General features: G+C 36.2%; 1 protein-coding gene across 1 annotated transcript in view; it reads right to left on the bottom strand.

Moving 5' to 3' along the window:
* Window positions 1-2,242: 2,242 nt before the first annotated feature.
* LURAP1L (leucine rich adaptor protein 1 like) overlaps window positions 2,243-19,952 on the bottom strand; it is a 42,560-nt gene continuing 24,850 nt past the window's right edge. The window contains exon 2 of the mRNA XM_019716852.2: window positions 2,243-3,593. Coding sequence (XP_019572411.2) covers window positions 3,219-3,593 — 375 coding nt within the window. The 3' untranslated portion in view covers window positions 2,243-3,218. The remainder of the gene's footprint in view (window positions 3,594-19,952) is intronic.

Here is a 19,952-nt window from a genome sequence, read left to right on the forward strand (position 1 = left end):
GAGGCAGTCTGGTGTTTGGAGGTCAGGAATTTAAAGAGAAAACAACAACAGAGTGTGCCAACAACCAGGCAGTGGAATGAGGTCATCCAAGAGAGAGTTCATAGTAGCCAAATGAAGACAGTCTTTTGAGAAAGGAGCCATTAAATGTGTCAACTGTTGCTGAGATGTCAGTGAGATGAATCCCTCAAAATGACCATTTATTTTGGCATAATAGAGGTGATCACATTTTGATTCAAGTGGAGATACAAATATCTGTTTGAAGTTATTCATGGAGCTCCAAGGTCTTTATAATCCACCCAACAGCAAAGAATCCTTACTGTATTTCTGAACGTTGACAAATACTTCAAACTTTACGCTATGCAATTTGTGTCTGACTGGTAGTATAAATATTGCAGTTTCTTTGAAGTTTAATTACGACTTCTGAGTTAGTCATCTAGAGTTCCTTTATTTGCTGAACCCCCAAAATGTACTAGCTTTAAATTGTCTAAATTCCTTACCTTCAATTATCCTCCCTCTCATTATAAGACAAGTCCATAAAAAATGGCTAGATTAATATAACTGAGAAAAATTCCATTTCTCTGAGAGAACACAACTCAGTGCATGCAGAATAGTTTGAAAGGCACTTTTGCTATAACATTGTTACTCCTTTCCTTATGGTGCTGACGGAGATAAAATACTCTAGGTCAGAGATTAGTTATGGGGATTCTTTAGTTGAAAACACATTCATTCTCTTCAGACCAAAGATGGTAATTAATGTTGTTTAACTGCATATTCCCCTCCTCTTAGTAAAATCAAGTATCAAAACATCATTCTCTTATATGTGACTCCACATATATAAGTCACAGACTATATTTGGTGTCTTTTGAAAAAACAGGCATAACTGGGAAGCACATAAAATATGGAAACTCATAGACGTAAAAAAAAAATTCTTAAGTATTTTGCCGATGTTCATTACAGGTTCTTTAAAATATAACATATAAATTAAAACTATTCCACGCACTTCTTTCATATTATACTCTTATGCTTTTTCATTTCCTTTCCACCCAGGAGAAATTTATAGAGGGCATGGGATGGACAAATAGCAGGGGAAGCTGACTTGGAAAAGGAGGGTGTAAATGAAATTTGCCAGGTTGAATTTATAATCTGAAACTGTGATCGGAGGACAGACATGTCTTCAGCATGCCTGGCTTGATCTAAGCAAATGTTGGATTGTGAAGGGGTTAGAATTTGCCCTTGATACATCTTGCACTCTTGCTGTCTGCCCACTTCCCTCTTTTGGGAGATGTGCTTGCAATGCCATAGACATATTATTACAAATTTCATTACTCTCTGTTCGAAATTCATCTGTCTTTGTTCTAAGAATGCTTTATTGGCTAAGTCATAACTCATACGCTTGGATTTTAATCTGGTAAACAATCTGCACCAAAATTACTTGGTTTAATTTCAGATTAAAACCAAACAAAATACCCAACCAACCAGCCTTATTAAGTTGGATGTAAAAATAAGCAGAGAAGAGGAAATATATGACGAGGGATAGTTGGCCTGTGGCCAACACCCTGGTTCACCTATAGGCACAAAACTGACGCCAGACATGTGATTTTAGGAAAGGGTTCAGAAAGCTCAGTATTGGAAAATGCAGCTCCCACTGACTGGAAGGAAAATGTTTGCTCACTGTTTTTTTTTTGTCACAGGCTTATATTTGCTTTCTCATCTACACTTTATTATTTAACTTTAATAGGTACTAATGGGGTTAGGGACAGAGTGTTGTTAGGACTAAGACAGACCCAGTTCAAATCTGAGCTTTGACACTTTTCTGGGTGATTTCACCCAGTTACCTACCATATATGTGCCTGAGTTTCCTCAAATAGAGAAGGGACATTTCCCATGTCATGAAATTATTGTGATGAGCATTATACCAAGCAATTTGTAGAAAAGGACCAGTGTAAAATATAGACCCTATAGGTTTTAATTGAAAAATGAATAATATATGTCCAGGAAACAAACAGTACATTTGCCAAGTATATAATAGGTATGTAATAACAAAGGAAATTTTGGGGGAACCATGTCTTGAATATGGGCATTTTTCAGTTACACATAGGAAGATTTTTGGATTCATATTGTAAAATACTAAGTGCAGAAACATGTATCATTACAAAAAACAGTTTGAAATCTCACTAAATACATTCACTAGGAATCACCAAGGCAAAAGAAATGTGGAGGATTAATAATAACACATCAAAACTAAATGTTCACTACATGAGTTTAATTTTCATGTCATTGCAGAAAGCTGAGAGATTATGTATCCATTGCAGGATGAAAGGATATTATATTAGACTTCATAAATGAATTCTGCCTCCCAAGCTATCCATCCATCCATCCATATGTATATACCCAAGTTTCTGCATATCCTATTAGAACTGAAAACTGTATACAAGTAAATGTCAACAAAATTTCAAAATACACTTTAATTTAGGACACCTTAACTTCTAATCACCTTCACATCTGATCTAAATTATTTGCAATTTAGGAGAATCATATATATTATCAGACAAGTTAATCTACAGTTTGAGTTAGAATTACTGATGACAAAATGCTGATCTACAGTATCAACACAGTTTGAGCTGAACAGAGCGCACATATTTGGGGCTTCCAAATGATTGTCATAAGAAGTGTGTGACTAAAAGGATTGTTGACTTTACTCTAGGAAGTTGTGGCCTAGAAATAATGCCCAACTTTTATCTCAAACATTTGGTTCAACCTGATACACAAACAGTAATAAACCTCAACTTCTTCTGGAAAATGAAACTTTGAACCACTTAAGAATACAAGCAACAAAATTAACTGTTATCAGACTTTGGTTTATTGTAAAATTTAGCAAAGTTTTTCTTGTATCCCTGACCCCTTGCTCTGAAAACAAAAGTAAAAACATAATTATTGCTTATTCTTTCCCCCTTCTTTATTTGTGCCATTATAAAAGAAGGGAGAAAAATCATTGTAATAAATAAAAATAGAGATATAAGAGAGAAAGATAAATCAGTCTAGATTAGAAATATTAGGAGCAACAGAAATATCATCAAGCAGTTTCAAAATAAGCTTTTTTTCCCCCTAAGGCTGTCATATAAAAAAAGAAAAAAAAAATCACACCAAAAATATAGCAGCGGAGAAGAAAGATAAATATGATTTAATTGCACACCAATCCCATGCAAAAACCTGGATCATTAGCCAAAGCAGTAGTATTCGGAATCCAATTTGGGATGCTTGTGCAATGCCTGGGAGTCCTCTATTATGGAGCTATCACTGAATTGGTCCAAGTCTGACGGGGTCTGATGTCCTGGGACATCATCTGCCAAAGTGTCCAGGTAGCTTCCCACAGAGATACCATCCAGCCCATCACTGCCATCATGTAGGCTATTGTAGCTGCCACGCAAGGAGGTGCTCTGACTCTCCAGTAAACTACACAGGCTGCCACTGAGACTGCTGCCTCGGCTAGTAATCGTGGCTTTCTCATCAATCATCCACTTGATGGACTCAATGCTCTCATTGATAACGAGCAACTGGCGCATGAGCCTGACATCTGTGGCTCTGAGATTAACCTGTGGAGAAGAGGGGGAAAGGAAAGATATGACAGTTACTCGACATCTTTGAAAGACCCAAAATTAATTTGGATTCTGTCTTCTTCAGTCCATAATCTTAAATTTACAAAATTAAAATATAAATTCTCTTGATCTCAAGCTGTTTTGAAAACTGCTGACCGATGGTAGGAATCATAATCAAATAACTCCCTTCCTGCCAGACTCCAAAAGGGACAGTAAAACTCCCACTGCATTCCCAATCCTGATCAAGATGCCTGGAAATATCATATCGAATGTCAGCATCTCTGCTAAGAAACTTATTCTCTCTCTGGCCAGATTAATAGTTTATCCAAGTTTACTTGGGAATACGTGTGGGGATGCTAAGAGGTGGGGAGAAGAGGAATGTGGAGAAATTAAGGATTCGTCATATCATCATTGTAGTATCTCCTATTTTTTGAGTGATAACGTGCCATGCATCATTATAAAACCTCAACATTCATTACAGAAGCAATCCTGTACCACAGGTATTATTATGTGTACCCCCATTTTACAGACAAAGAAAAAGAAAAAAAGAGTACAGAAAAGGTCTGTTCTCTTTGTGACTATATTGACATACACGTAGTACTGAATAATGCTTTTATTTTTAAGAGGAACCAAATTGCTTTAATATTGAATCCAAAAGGGAACCAATACAATAGGCTGATACACGTTAAAAGATGAAGTCTATAGATATTGAAGTGTAGATCTATATTATTATTTGTTTCAGAGACCTCAAGGGCAACCCCGATCAAAATTGGGATATGAGACTCTGAGAAGGTTCTAAAACTTCCCTAAGTGCCTTCAAGGTGTGTAGTTTTTCTGGTAGTTCTCAGTTAACTTCAGAGAAATGTGTCTTCAAAGCCACAAGGCTTTGTAGGCCTTACAGTTCAATGGGAACATCAAGGGTGTGGTGATACTGGGGAAGGTGGGGAGGGGAATGCTGCAAGAACTCTCAGGATTGCCCTTGTTCTTGGAGTTGGAGAGACATAGCTCCTATAAAGACTCCAGTGCCTGGACTGGGAGACAGGGACATGTTTGGCCACTAGAGGTTCTAGTCATTCATTATAGTTTCAAATGGATTCCTTTTCTTTCAGTTGGGGTCTTTAACCCAAGAGGCTGGGCTTTGCTCATTCTCTCTTTAAGATCCAGGGCTAGGGCAGGCCCGGTGGCTCAGGCAGTTGGAGCTCTGAGCTCCTAACTCCGAAGGCTGCCGGTCCCATTCCCACATGGGCCAGTGGGCTCTCAACCACAAGGTTGCTGGTTTGACTCCCGCAAGGGATGGTGGGCAGTGCCCCCTGCAACGAGCAACGGCAACTGGACCTGGAGCTGAGCTGTGCCCTCCACAGCTAAGACTGAAAGGACAACAATTTGAAGCTGAACGGCACCCTCCACAACTAAGATTGAAAGGACAACAACTTGACTTGGAAAAAAGTCTTGGAAGTACACACGGTTCCCCAATAAAGTCCCGTTCCCCTTCCCCAATAAAAATCTTAAAAAAAAAAAAAAAAAAAAAAAAAGGATCCAGGGCTAATTCAGATTTGTGGGTTTCTAGAATTAGTCATGAGTGACTCAAGCAATAAAGGAGAAAGGAGTCTATTGTCTTCAAATGTATGCATTCATATCGTAAAAATATTTCCTGGTTAGGAGTTAATCCATAACTGATGGTGAACTTTGGATTGTGTGAATCTGATGAACAAACATTAGGAGAGATGGAATTTCTACCAGTGGCTTCAAAGATGTAAGATCACAGGTTAAAATATACATGTCTAAATATAAAAAGTGCAAAGTACAATTTAAAAACCCTTAATTTTGCTAGGATATTGAATAAAGTGACTTGGGTGATCTCCTTATCTTCTCTGTGAAAAGCACTGAAAACAAATTCTGCAGAAGGTCACCAGTGAAACTCATTTCTCTCTGAGGTGTTCACGAACAGAAGGGTGTGAATTTCGTAAGTCTTGAGATCCTTTTTTACTTCTGATGTCATCTCAATGAACTTGCAGTGATGTGTTGGGGAAAGAGGCTTTCTGGCAGTCTTCATGTTCAAATTCACCCCCACACCCCATGAGCTACCAAAATACTGCTCAAATTATGTGTAATATAACAAATATTTAGAAATCAGTGACAGTTTACCTCAGTCCCACGAGGAGCCTAGAAAATCAATATTAGCCAACGTCTTACAAAATTCTTCAGTTAGGCATCAGTAGCTGATAAAACTCACTGTGCCCATTGTAGGCATGGTACAATGTAAATGCGACCATTTCCTGAGAGCACCCCAAATGAACCACAGCTGCATTTGTTCACATCCCCACCCTTTCCCCCGAAAGTGTTCCAGCCCATGGCCAGCTCTGGGTGTTCTCCCTGTTATACTTCTGCCCCTTACTTGAAATACTTTTACTCTCTTCCTTTCTAAATCCTCTCCATTCTTAAAGTCGTACTTCTTCCATCAAGCACTACTTGCTGATTCCAGCCTCCTCTGTAGTCCTTTTAGTTTTGTATCTCACGTTATAGCTTAATTTCGTACTGCCTGACATTGCAATCTATTACTGTCTTTTAGCCATTTCTTCAATTAAGCTTTAAAGTCCTTTAAAAAAGAAACCATGTCTTACATTTCTTCTATCTCTTCAGGTCTGTCATAAGCATTGATTGATCTTTTTTTTTTTTAGAAATAGCCATAATTTTAGGATCTGTGGAAGTTCAGCTCTTAAGACATTAATAATACACATTCCTAGCATCTGTGTCACTCAGGGGTTAAAACATACTTAGGGTGATTTTTCACAGTTTTTGTCTGAGCTACACAGTGGCTGCATCAAATAAAAAAAATTTAAATGTTATTGAGCGCTATGAATAAGAAGGGAGTAGACTATGAAATAACAAAAGCTTCCTTTAACCATGACGTGATTTATTTAAATGAAAAGAAAAATTCTTTTCTTCTGAAAGCAAACATTCGCAGGCCATTGAACCACTGATTGGGGAAAAATATGAAGAAAGCAAGTCAGCTAGAACGTGTTGATCCGGCTGATAATGATTACAGATTTACTGGGTCTAACTCTGTCCTCTCTGTGCAGAGTAAACAGCTTCCCACGGTGGGAAAGTGGGGCCAGCCGGTTCACACGGTTACCCGTCCATTACCTGGAAGGAGCTCCAGGCTGCTTGCTCCACACTCACTGCTTTCTCTAAGAACCAAGGAGTGGTATGCTGCTACTGATGAAATTTGAAAGTAAGAGCAATCTACCACAGAACTAAATCACAAGGTCACTTCTGTCTCCAGTACCTGCCTCTCCTTTCCTCACTATTATTCATGCCAGTCCTTATGAAGTCTGGCCATCGATTAAGAAGAGAGTAGACTTGTCCCGTTGGCAGGAAAACAGTGGTTTCTTGTTTCTTCCCTTCATAATATTATGACTAGTTGAAATCATTCTGCTTATTACTTGCTATGTATTTTCTGTGTCTCCCATTAGTATGTAAGTACCACAGAGTGCAGGGGACTTGGTCTGTCCTGTTCACCACTCTGTGCCCAAGACCTACACGTATCTCATAGGTGCTTGATTAGTATTTAATCAAGGGCTGAAGGGTGATTTCAGGTTGGTTCATCTGTCAGGAACACCCCTCCCTTGGGTTCTGCTGTGGGCCAGTGATTTATGACTTGAAAGGAAGGAAAGAGGCAGCTTCTGGAAAGAGCATTTCTGTACTGAAGCATTCCCAGCACGCAGTCCCATTCCTATTCATTAACAAGACTCTGAGAAAAGGGTGCAAGGCTCTTCCTAACTTAAATATACATATTATGAGATAGTATCTCTGAAAGGAAGTGGACCTGAAGGTGTGAATCACTCTTCAAACATTATTCTGTTTGTTCGGAGGTGATTACTGGAACTAGCACAGCACAGGTGTTCTGTAAACACATGGTGAAATGAGTTAAACAGAGGGAACAAATAGGACATTTACAGAAACAAATACAAGTCTACACTAATTGATCTACAGAGATGTGGATGTCCTTTCCTCTTTTCCTCTTCATTCTCTCTCACTCTGCCCGAGTTACTGCAGTGCAGTTCATCTTCATGCTTAAGTCTCTCATGCTTCACGATTGTAGCAGGACAGATCTGGACTCTAGACGGAATGAATGCTGAAATTTCATGTCATTTTTGAACAAGTGGTGAATTGGGTCTATGGTAAAATTTGAAATGAGGGATCTTCAAAGAGCAAATATTCTAAATAATAAACTTCTCCTGATCTATGTTTCCTTCCAGACTATCATTTTAATCCTGAAAGAATACAAAGGTTTTGAACTGGCTCAATAGAACCCAAGAAAGAGAGAATGTGGTCAAATTTGCAATTAATAAGGGACTTGCCAAACAAGTCAACTACTTCTGTGGTGTTGCAGGAAGAACACGGTGCAGGGTTCTGCCACTGCCACTGCCTACCTGTGTGACCTTTGAGCAAAGTGCCTTGGCACATAGGACCGCAGTTCCATATACCTGAAAAAAAATCGTGGGGTTTTATTCTGCACTGAGCAGACTCAGTGGAGATAGTAAAGAAGTATGAGAACAAAGACTGATTTCTGCCCAATAGTGAAGACTTCATTTGGCTGAGGAAGCCAGTTATCCCTTTTGTCTGCTTTTCCTATTGAGGTTTCATTTGAGATGTTATTTGGTAAGAACATTCTGTAGATAAGGTCATCTCAAGATTCCCCTCCATTCTGACATTCTCTCTGATTCTTTGTCATTCCTGTGGCCATTGGATTACTAAATTGCATCTGCTATGAGAAAATTGTGCAAGCTATAGAGGAGACAGAACAACCAATTTTGCTGTTCAGTATCTCCAAGAAAAGATTTCACGAGTAAAAACTCTTAGCTAAAGACAGAAGTTCGAGGTTTATGTGAATTTTTATCACCTTATCAGAAATTGTGTTGTAATAGTAATTTAAGCTGTTGACATTTGGGTTTAAATAAAAATCATATTTGTGTTCTGCTCCAAGGTAAACATACATATCATCTTTAATATGTCTATATATTAACTGCAGTAGGCACATGAGCTGCTGAATTGCATCGTCCAGATAGTAACATTGTTCCCTTTTTTTTGTGTGATACTGCAGGCTTGGATAGCACCATGTACACATCTCTCTCTCAAAGCTCTCCTTCACTATTTTTATCCTTTTATTTATGAAAATTGACTAATCAGATAAAAGCAAGCCATCTCAGCCATGCATTCCTACTGTAAAACCCACAATATCCATGATCTAAATTCCAAATGTCCAGCAAGCTGTAATATGAATTAGAAGCTAGACAGACTACTTTGCAAGCAAGTCCATAATCATGTACATGAAGAAAGCAAAACAGGTTAGATTTGCCTTTTAACGTGATGCTCTAATCCATGTTTCAAATTAGAAGAAACCAATCAGCATTTATTTTTTCAGATTTGTAATTGGTGGAAGGCCTCTTTTCTAGCCATATTTATTTTAAAACAAAAGCAAAAAAAAAAAAAAAAAATTAAAAGCATCTGTATGCATTAAAGAGCTGTTGGAAGGGTGCTTGGAATATTTTTTTCCAGCAGTTTATTCCAGTTTATCTGCATATTCACTTTGCATAACCTTCTTGGGTCCAAATTTGCTTCCTCTCCAAATTTACCACATCCTCAATTTGACAATCACAGAAGATTTTCTGCCTACCCATCCTTAAAATTTCTGGCAGTTTTATTAATAGCTTTATTTATAAAGCACTCCTCTAACTCGTTTCTCAGGGGTCCATAGGATATTATTGTCTATTTGCAGTCTCAGAAGACATTCTGCAACATTTCCGTCCACTGCTTTTGGTTTGGAATGCTTCAGGAGAAAAGCCTGCGGCCATTTACAAGTCAGTGCTATTCCACCAAAGTTTTCCTCTGCTTTCTCAGCCAGTTCAAAATTACAACAATATTTGTGTCTTAACTGGGCAACAGAGGATTCCATTTTTATATCCGTCAGCTTTGTCTTCCTCCATTTGTTTTGTTTATGTGTGGAATTGAACAATAACACAGTTTACTCTTTTCCCCAAATTATAGAAGACTAGTTTCCCCAAAGACTAAATTACATATATAAAAAATACTGTTCTCAGCACAGCTGACTGATTGATGTTGTTTTGATAAATTAGGAAGCTGCATCAGGTTTATTTGAAAGGGGCACATATGACTCCCCTGAATCTTAAACATAAATTCCTGCCTGCTCATGAAATCTGTATAGTTTCTGCTGGTGAGTCCTCCGATTAACAAAGTAAGACAGGGAACTTTTCAGTCTTATTCCATCAGGTTTTAGGCCCAACTGATACGTGGTTGCCTGTGAAGTCAATTGCTTTTCCATATCCTAATACAGAAGAACTCTTTTCCTGAATGCTTTCAATATATACACAATTGAACTCAAAATCATTTGGAATGATGTAACAAAAACATGGACTCCCCACACTTGTAGCTGAGAAACTCACACAACAGGCCAGACAAGAAGTGTTTCCACTCATTTATAAGAAATGTTCTTTCTGTGTGTGCATTTTCTAATTTAGAGCTTAAATAGTATTATTACATGGAAGATTAGGATATGGTAATGTGTCCCTCTGTGATATGTAGTAGCCGTGCTTACACTGGAAGGAAAGGAAGGGACAGGGTGATGTGTTGGTAAATGCTCAACAACTGGCCCCCTGGGAAAACTACATATAAATATTATATATATATAATAGAAATTGTTCTGATACAAAACGTGCAGCACACACTTTACAAATAATACTAAAATATACAGCACCTTTCATTGTAAATCTCATTATAACTAACTGATTCTCAGAGAATGCTTTTATTCATTTTTGCTAAACATTTTTTGTTCATGTTTCCTGAACTGAACCTATGGTTGCAGTTCAACCATACTTCAACACACAGAATTGATCCCGATCCACTAACTCTTTTCTCAGTAATTTTCTGTCATTAAATCTGATATGTGATCTACTGTGAAACTATTTTTCACCCTAGTGTAGATTATATTCGTTAAACTGAAACCTCTTTCAGCTGCAACACTAGCTATGTGCCTTAGCACTAGTCATGTCTGAACTTTACTCATTTGTCAGTGAGGAGAGCTTCTTTACTAAATTGGCTAACAGTTTTTGAATACGTGAAGAATATTTTCCAATGTTTTTGTGCTATTGATAGCGTAATAGCTAAAGATATGACACACCTTTAAATTTAATCTGTAGTATTAACATTTTTCCCATCACTGTTTTATGACAAAATAAAAGTTAAGTTCTGATTTATAGTGTTTTCCAATTCTGTGCTGTAAATACTCCTAGCATGGTCAATTTCAAGCTAACAATGTGATGTCACATAGGGTTGGTATGAGATACTCAATAGCACAGCATTATATAGTATTTTCAACCTATAGATACAATAAATGTTTTAAATAACCTCAAGAAAATACTTAACAGTAAAATGCAGTAAGATCATTATAAAGTTATGAATTTTGAGTATTTATTACTTTATGTTTCATATAACTTTTTAATTTGTACATTTATATAAATGCTTTGTTTTAATAATGACTATGACTAAAAACTAGTTCATAAAACTGAAAATTTAACAAACATCTCACGCACCCCAGTGGGAGATGGCTTTACTACACCATTGAAGGTACAGAATGCAGGCTTTACCTAATCTACTGCATTTTTGTGATAAATAGATTAGAGACTTTCATTTGCCCCCTTAGGTCATTTTCCTATACAAGATTAAAAGCTCAATGGAATTTTATCTTTTTCACTAAGAATTTGAGGAAAATGTAAAATATTTATACCAAAGTTATTAGTGTTTTTTAAGGAAAGGTTTTAAATATTAATATAAATTATTCTTTAAGCATCATTGAGACACAAAATGTACTTGGAAAGGCACTAATTGACATCTAAAACTAAGTTTAGCATTTGCATTTTTATTATAATTTTTGTTGGGTATGTTTCTAAAATATGCTACATACTTATCTATGTTGGTAAACAGAACCAAGCAGAATCAAGTAGTAAGGGACCCTATTATAAACAGCATTTCTAATGCAGTTACTCAGCAGTGAACTTAAGGGTTGTTGAGCAAACAGGACTCTAGTCCTTTCTTTACATGGTTCTAGATATCCCTCCACAACCCAATACTTAATCTTCTCTTTCAATAATTTCTTGATGTTGGTATTAGATCTGTTTGTCACAGTCCTTATGACCCCTTTTTCTTCTTCCATCTCCAGTTCTAAGTACAGTAGTACTTCAGTGCCCTAAGTTTTTTGTCTTTTCTTTCCCCTATCTGTTGAGTAGGGAGGAACTGAATTGCAAAGCAAATGGATCTTTGTACTTCTTAGAAAGTAGCATTAACTAGTGAGTAAAATTAAGTGAGGAAGCAGCCTCTGCAACAGAATAAAGTGCCTGGGCTTTGCTCCATAGAATAGTGTTCCTCAATCTTTAATACACATATGGATCACCTTGGAATCTTGTTAAAATTCAGATTCTCTTCACTAGTTCTGTCACCCTGCATTTCTAAGTTCCCAGTTGATGCCAATAGAGGTAGGCAACCTCTAAGATATCTCTCAATGACTCCCTTTCTCCTGGTATCTTTATTTTTGTGTAGGTCCCTTCCCTTGAGTGTGGACTGACCTAATGACTTGTTTTTTAAGGAACAGTATGGCAAAATGATGGGATAGATGTCACTCCTGAGAAAAGGTTACAGAAAGGTTGTGGTTTCTGTCTTGGGCCCCTCTCTAACTGCTCTGATGAGAGCCATCCTTCTGGATGTGAACTGTTCTATTGTGAGATCTGCATGATAAGGAACTGAAATCTCTGTATAACAGCTAGTAAGAAGCTAGGCCTGCCAGCTGCTACAGGCTACCTGAATAAGCTTGGAAGCAGATCCTCCCAGAATCCTGCCTTGAGGTGACTGTAGCCCCAACTGGCATGTTGATTGCAGATTTGCAAAGAGACCCTGAGTCAGAGGTACTCAGTTAATCTGCGCCCAGACTTCTGACTCCAGAAGCTGTGAGATAATGTATTTGTTGTTCATCTTGCTAAGTTTTAGGGCACTTGTCATGCAGCATGACTAACGAATACACCAGTGCTGTTGGTAAATGGACTGCACTTTGAGTAGCAAGGGCCTAGACATATTTTTACTTGTGTATTATTAATATTTTGGGTAATGGATGCTGGCTCACTCTGTCTGTGGAATGCTACTCTACTGATAACTTGTTTTATAGTTTGAAAAAAGTAAAAAAAGTAAAGTAGGTAAATTTTTAATGATGGAGACAAAAAGTGTTCCTGGAAAGTCAAGGTCTTCATTGAGGAGGCCATCTGCATCTCCCACTCAACAACCTTCCTTCTTCCTATCAAAAGGTGGTTTACTACTCTGAAGAAGAAATGACAGACTCAGATATAGCACAGACTTAGTTACTTTAAATTCCCAGTCTAAAAATTCCAATGATTAATATGCTAAGGAAACTGATGAAAAATCTGGTCAACATGTGAGAACAGGTGGGTAAAGTAAGCAGAAATGAAAATTCGAAGAATCAAAAGGAAATACTGTAAAACAAAAACACTGTAATGTAAATGAAGAATGCCTTTAATGAATGTATCAGTAGACTAGACACAGCCAAGGAAAGAAGCAGTGAGCTTGAATATATGTAAATAGTTTGAATGCCTCTAAGAATATGCTGAAGCACAGCCTAAGAGGCCCACTGAGGTATTATTTAATTATCTATGTGACCCATTTACTACTAATTTGGCCCAGACTTACGGAGTTATAAATTGACTTACAGATTTGTGTCTGGAAGACACGAAAATGACTTCTGTCTAGTTAAAAAATAAATAATCTCACAGGCTATGGCTTTTTTGTCCTGCTGGACATTAAACTCTTTGCCGCTAGTTTAACAAAATGATTTCATATGTCTTTCCTGAGAAAATATACCATCCATTCCTCTAATTCTCTTTTGAGCCAGCCATACCATTACAGATGGAAAAGGGGTTCTATAGAAGGTAACCTCACAGGGTGATCTGATCATGAATTCCTAACTGGGCAGGTCATAGTGGGTAGTCACACCCCATGACTTCTTTAGTAAAAGGCTTATCTTTGCCTTAAGCAAGTCCTGTCCATTGTTTTTGTGCATCTGGTAACATACTTTTAAAATAAGCCATAACCACCCTCAAGAAAGCACGTAATCTTCTTAACTATCCTGTGATCCATTCCCCACTTTGCTTTCTCCCACCTTCAATGTAATCTTCCTTATGTTCTCTCCTTAATTTCAAATGCATAAAAGAAACTATAAACTGTCATTCTCTGGAGCATTTGAGATCTTGCTTCCCGGCAATTGATGTCAGTTTTGGTTCAGGTAAACTCTTGTGAAAATTCTCTATAGGTTTGGGCATTTCTTATACCGTGTTTCCCTGAAATTAAGACCGATTCGGACCATTAGCTCTAATGCATCTTTTGGAGCAAAAATTAATATAAGACCTGGTCTTATTTTAATGTAAGACTGGGTATGATATGATATGATATATGATATAATAAGACTGGATCTTATATTAATTTTTGCTCCAAAAGACGCATTAGATCTGATAGTCCAGCTAGGTTTTATTTTTGGGGAAACATGGTATTGATACCATCTTGCAGGTTCTCTCACTGAATGAGCTAAATAAATCTCTGACACGTGCTCCCTCAATGTTTATATGAGAGTCATGTTTTCAATTCTTGAACATTATACTTTGATGGATTTGGAAGTTTCTCTAAAGATTTTCAATGTGCTCACGAGCTAGAACTAGTTCGTTAAACAGAGTTGCCCAATTCCAGTAAATTAGCCAATTCCAGGGACTCATGGGTACTGAACCACTAGGCCAGTCAAGGTCGCATAATCTGTAAATTCTTCCCCATTTGGTAGCAATGATTGACAGTATAATTTCATGATGTGATCATGTGGTGATCCCTATTAGGGTGATAAGAATCTGTTCTCTGTTGGGTAAGAGATGACACAAAACACGGTTGGTTGGTCTATATTGTTTGTTATCGATGTGCTCAAATCCATGGAAAATATTTCTACTGATAAGGAGAATAAACCTTTGAGAATGTGTGCTCTGTGTTTTCTTGTATCCTGTGCCTGAGGTGGTAAAATTGAAGTTTCAAAACCCTGTGCCTGAGGTGGTAAAATTGAAGTTTCAAAATCCTGAAGTTTCAAAATTGAAGTTTCAAAGTCCCGTCTTTGAGAAAAAACTTTTACTGCTCACTGATAGGAAAATGAAATAGTTTCCTACCTCTAGAGTACATTAATAAATTATAAAGTCTCTTAAGAAAAATAAATTACTAATTATAGAGGCTAATAAATACTTGCAAAAATTTAATATTCTCAGATTTTCAGAAAGCGAAAAAAGAAAACTCTAATACACTGAATGTACTGACTTCTTTAAGGAGAAAAAAAAGGAAGAAAAAGCAGAAACAAGAAAAAGAACAAAAAACATTCCTTACACACAATGCTAGTTCAGAAGCATTTTTGTAGAAGAATCAAAGTGAATCTTCAGACATGAATTGTTTGGTAATTTTAGGTTGTAAATAGTTAAATGTCTTTTTCTTGATTTCTTCAGTATAGAGAATAAAACTTATTTTATTTTATTTTTTGAAATTTGGATTTATTTTCTAATAAAGAGACTAATTAATATTAACTTCCTAAATTTTTTATATTGGTTTACTGATAAGCAAAGATCGAATATTGAAACACTGGTTCCTAATTTTTATGGATATCTTTGCTTTTTATTTTAATAGTAATAAAGGGACTATATCTTTGGGTCACTATAAAGAACATTAATTTTGTCTCCTACTAAGGTGTGAAGAGTAGGTTTTTGGCTGTGGAGATCTTGTGTCGTGTGTAAGCTTTGCTGCACTGTTGAAATGCTTGTATATGACAGGCAGTGATTACTCTAGTTCCAGTTTCTCTCTGAAAGATTAGTAAGTTTTATTAAAAATTATGGCTTATCTGGGTGGTTGAGACTACACTTGGAATAATCATGGCAAAGAACTATAACTAAAATAAGGTTTTGTATATCAAAGAAGAGAGTATTTTTGTTCTTAATTAAATTGTTACAGAATGTGAAAGAAGAAAGTGAAGGACAGAACTGGACTTGATACAGAAAGCCGGATATACAGAAAAACAAAAAACAAAAAGCTTTGTTTGACTTGAATTATAGTATCTACAAAAAAATAATTCTGAAAATAATAAAACGCGTAAAAATGTTAGTAAAGTTTGCTCAGTTTAAGGTGGACTTATTGGAAGATAAATTTTCAAAGGAGCATGCGAATAAATGACTGCTAAATACTATATTAAAGCAAAGCTAGAACTAGTTTTTTTCCATCTGTTGGAATGAAAAATTGTCATAGAAGAATTTGCTTTGCTCTTAACAAGAGATAGTAAAAGGTTATTCTTCTGTGTTATCTGCCCAGATAGCAGAGATTCCTTATCAACCTGAAAATTTTCCATGCTTTGTGCTGACGCAGGCCTGTCCTTGCTTTTTTCTTTTCCTTTTTTTTTTTTTTTTTAGGGGAAGGGGGTTATTTAAAATTGTGTTGTATTCTTACTCCAAACTATAACCATTCATTGTTTATCGACACATATGGTAGTGTTTTTAATCAAATAACTAAATGTACGCGAATAATATTGAAACCCTTTTAATTTTGCCTTCCCAAGATAAGACCCTAAATTAAAGGGGAAAAATTTTTAAGATGTCTTTGAGGTTCCTGCAAGAGCCTCTGGGCAAGTGCTTTAGATGAAGACTGCTAGATAGCAGTAATAGCAGCTATAGTAAAAGACTGGGCATGCCTGTGTTCCAATAAAAGTATTTACAAAAACAGGCAAGTGGGATTTAGGCATTCTGTTGCCCCAGGGTCCCAGTGTTACAGGTATTTAAAAAAAGAAAAAGAAGAAACCCAAAAAGGCACTTCCAGGTGAATTTAACTCAGTATATCTTTCCTAAGGAATTATTTGACCTCGCTCCCCTGTTTCTTCCTTTATCTTTTCCATCCTGATGGTTCACCTCATTAAAAAGTTTAATAATCTTTAGCATATACTTGAGTTATGTGTATGAGTCATGTTTTTAACTTTTTTGTTGTTGTTTGAAAAATATGCTTTGATAGAATCACATAATAACCACAGGCGGAAATCTTGTTTGGCCCAGCACAAATGCAGATGGCCCAGAACAGTATAGATAAAGCAGATGATGGGAAGGAACTTAAAAACTGTGACTCTACTGTAATAAAAGTTTCTGTTAAATATCTGTTCTAGGTTTTTTACTTCTTTTTACCCTTATTTAATCACTTCTTAGCTACTATTTATTAGAAAAGTTACCCTTATTGCATAAGAGAACATTTATACCCTAGTAAATTTAACACTTAAAATAAGAATAAATAAGTTTTATCTTTTCAGTGTGAACCAATGTGAATTCCCTGAGGACTGGATTTGCTCTTTATTTCCAGTGGTTTAATCTCTCTGGGTATGTGTGATTCAGCATATACGGGAGTATTGTGATAATTCAGTGCCCATAATCTTAAACTGTTTACATTTTATTTTCCACAAATAGCTTGATGATATCTCTGGTGCTACAGATTATCACGGACTAAATTTATGTGCTACTATCTTCAGTCTTTCAGAAATTAAAGTGTTTAAACTGTCCCTTCGCAAGATACCATTTTGAAAAATTGTGTTTGATTTATTTTCAATGAAATTAATTACAGTCATTGAAATGATACTGCCTAAAATATATTATTTTTCCATTTTAGTATTCTCATACAATTGTAGTCTAATTAATGTAGATGAATATACCAGCATATCTGAGAGTTTACTCTCCTTTGAATGTAATGCAATTTGTCATGTTTATATCTATATTGACCCATTTCCATCAGATATAATATGCAAAACATTACATAATATGAAAAACAGAAGTGATGGCTGATTTGTTATTTATTTACACCAGTGATGCCCTGGGACCCAACTACCTATTGATAGTGTGCTCAGTGAGAATAGCAAGGAAATCTAAAATTTTAGTTCTAGTCTTGGTTCCATTACTAACTTAACCTGGGACTTGTAACAAGTCATGTAAAGCACCCAGGCCTTTGTTTTCCTGTCTGTTAGATGATAATACTGAAGATGATCTTTAAATTTCCTTCTAGCCCTAAAATGTCTTGATTCTTAGATACAGCACTTAACAGTATATGATCAGCATACGGTTTGCCAAGAAAAGAGATTTTTCCATGTGTCCAACAGCATATTTGTAATGATCTTAGAGTTTTACTCTGGGAGGTGACTATGTTGGTACAAAGAGTTTGCATATGAACAAAAGGGATATTTCAAGATAGAGAATTTTTAGATATGGGAGAAACAAGCACACTGGTGACAATTGAATATAAAAACAGATTACAAAAACGTGGTATGCATAAACTCCTCTACGGCAGTGGGTTTATCCTGTCCATTAATTCCAGTTTCTAACTAGGATTATTAGTACATGGCAAGTCAATAAACATATAATGAATGAAGAAATGGATGAGAAATGAAAAAAAACAAAACACAGGAATATATGTATATGGTAATGTAGCAGAGAATAAGTATGGGTTGATTTTCTTTGGGAAAAGAAGGTATATGTCAGTTAAACAATGAAAAAATAAGATGGATTTGGATGTAGAGAGACGTGTATGAATGGCCTATGTCAAGAAGGGCATTGTAATTTGAGCCTGCAATGAGGAAAATAAGCAAAGGCCTAGATATGTAAAAGTTCATTCCATGCTCAGGAAGTAGCAAGCCAGAGGGACTGAAGATCTAGAATGTGGTAGAAGGTAAAGGTGGAAAAGTAATTTGGAGGCATATTCTATCTGAAATATTCAGCAACGGGAACTCTGAGAAATGTTGGGACAGTCTGCCCACTCCACACTAGAGCTCACCATGCTGTCTTCAAAAAAAGCTCTTGATCAGAGCATTACCTCACTGCTATGCTCCAGGTTACTGACTTCTAACTGACCTCAAAAGAATGTAAGGGATCAGGCATCTACATCTTCCCTGAAGTGGTCTCCCTAGAGAGATAAGTGTCCATCAGATACCCTACAGAATCTTTACAACATTATTGATCACTGCACTGTACACCTGAAGCTGAACAATAATGAATGTCAAATCAACTACAAGTTTATATATATATATATATATATATATATATATATATATATAATGTATATAATGTATATAATGTATATAATATATATAATGTATATAGTTACAAGAAGTGGAGTACAGCATTAGGAATAGAAACAGTGGAAATGTAACGGCTGTGTGCAATGTCAAAGGGATAGTGGATGCGGGGAGGGGGGTTGACACAGAGTGAGGGATATAAATGAAAATTGTCTAACTATTACATTGTTTTGTGCACCTGAAACTAAAAAAAAAAAAAGAATATAAGGGGGTTTCATTAGCATCTTAGGCCTGTTATTTAGTGTGGGCAAACATTTACTAATTGCAGCAACAAAGGATATTAAAAAATAACTTGATTGTGTAGGGAAGTTAGAAAAGGACTGCAGCTTAGATTGACACCAAGCCATTTTTGTCATTTAAGGCTCTTTCTGGAATGGATATTAAGTTTTCCAGGACTATTTTGCTAAACTGTGAGTAATCTTCTATTTTATTCTCCTGAACACAAAGTGATAGATTCACTCTTAGGGGAAATCAGGCTAACAATTCAAAGAGAGCCCATTTGTATATGTGAAGCAAAGCGATTTTCCATTTTTCCATGAAAAGCAAAGACAGGCTCAAGTGTTTTTCAAGTATATGACATAGAAAGGCTGAGGTCTTGACTCCAAATTCTTATTCTGATCTCCCATTTCCTCCCCATAAACCCCAATTTATTGTTAGAATTCTCATGACAAATGTGTTCTTCCTGTTGGGTTTTGATTTGTTCTTCTAATTTGGGGACATACTTGATTTTCTCTGAAGTCAATGTTTATCCTGCCTTTTTTTTTTTTTTTTAATGAACAGAAAGGAAGTTTGTTAAATGCCTTTCAAATGCAATAACATTAATTGTTCCTAACTTAACTGCTAAACACACTTTCTTTTTAAATGTTCTCAAAGCAAGATTTCCTTCTTAGATTGTATTTTTATAGCAGTTTAATTAATGCAATACAGTAAAATTTTCCTAAAATGATGGATGATTTAAGAAACATTTCTATGTTTCCCATTAGAAAAAAAAAAATGGTCTGGTGCTCCATTCTAAGGAACAAGAATACAGATTCCTAAGAAATAGTTCCAGGTACTCCTAATTCACTTCACTACGAGCAATAGCTTTAGCCATTTTTAATATACTTAATCGC

Source organism: Rhinolophus sinicus, linkage group LG04 (assembly GCF_036562045.2).
Source record: "Rhinolophus sinicus isolate RSC01 linkage group LG04, ASM3656204v1, whole genome shotgun sequence".
NCBI lineage: Eukaryota > Metazoa > Chordata > Mammalia > Chiroptera > Rhinolophidae > Rhinolophus > Rhinolophus sinicus.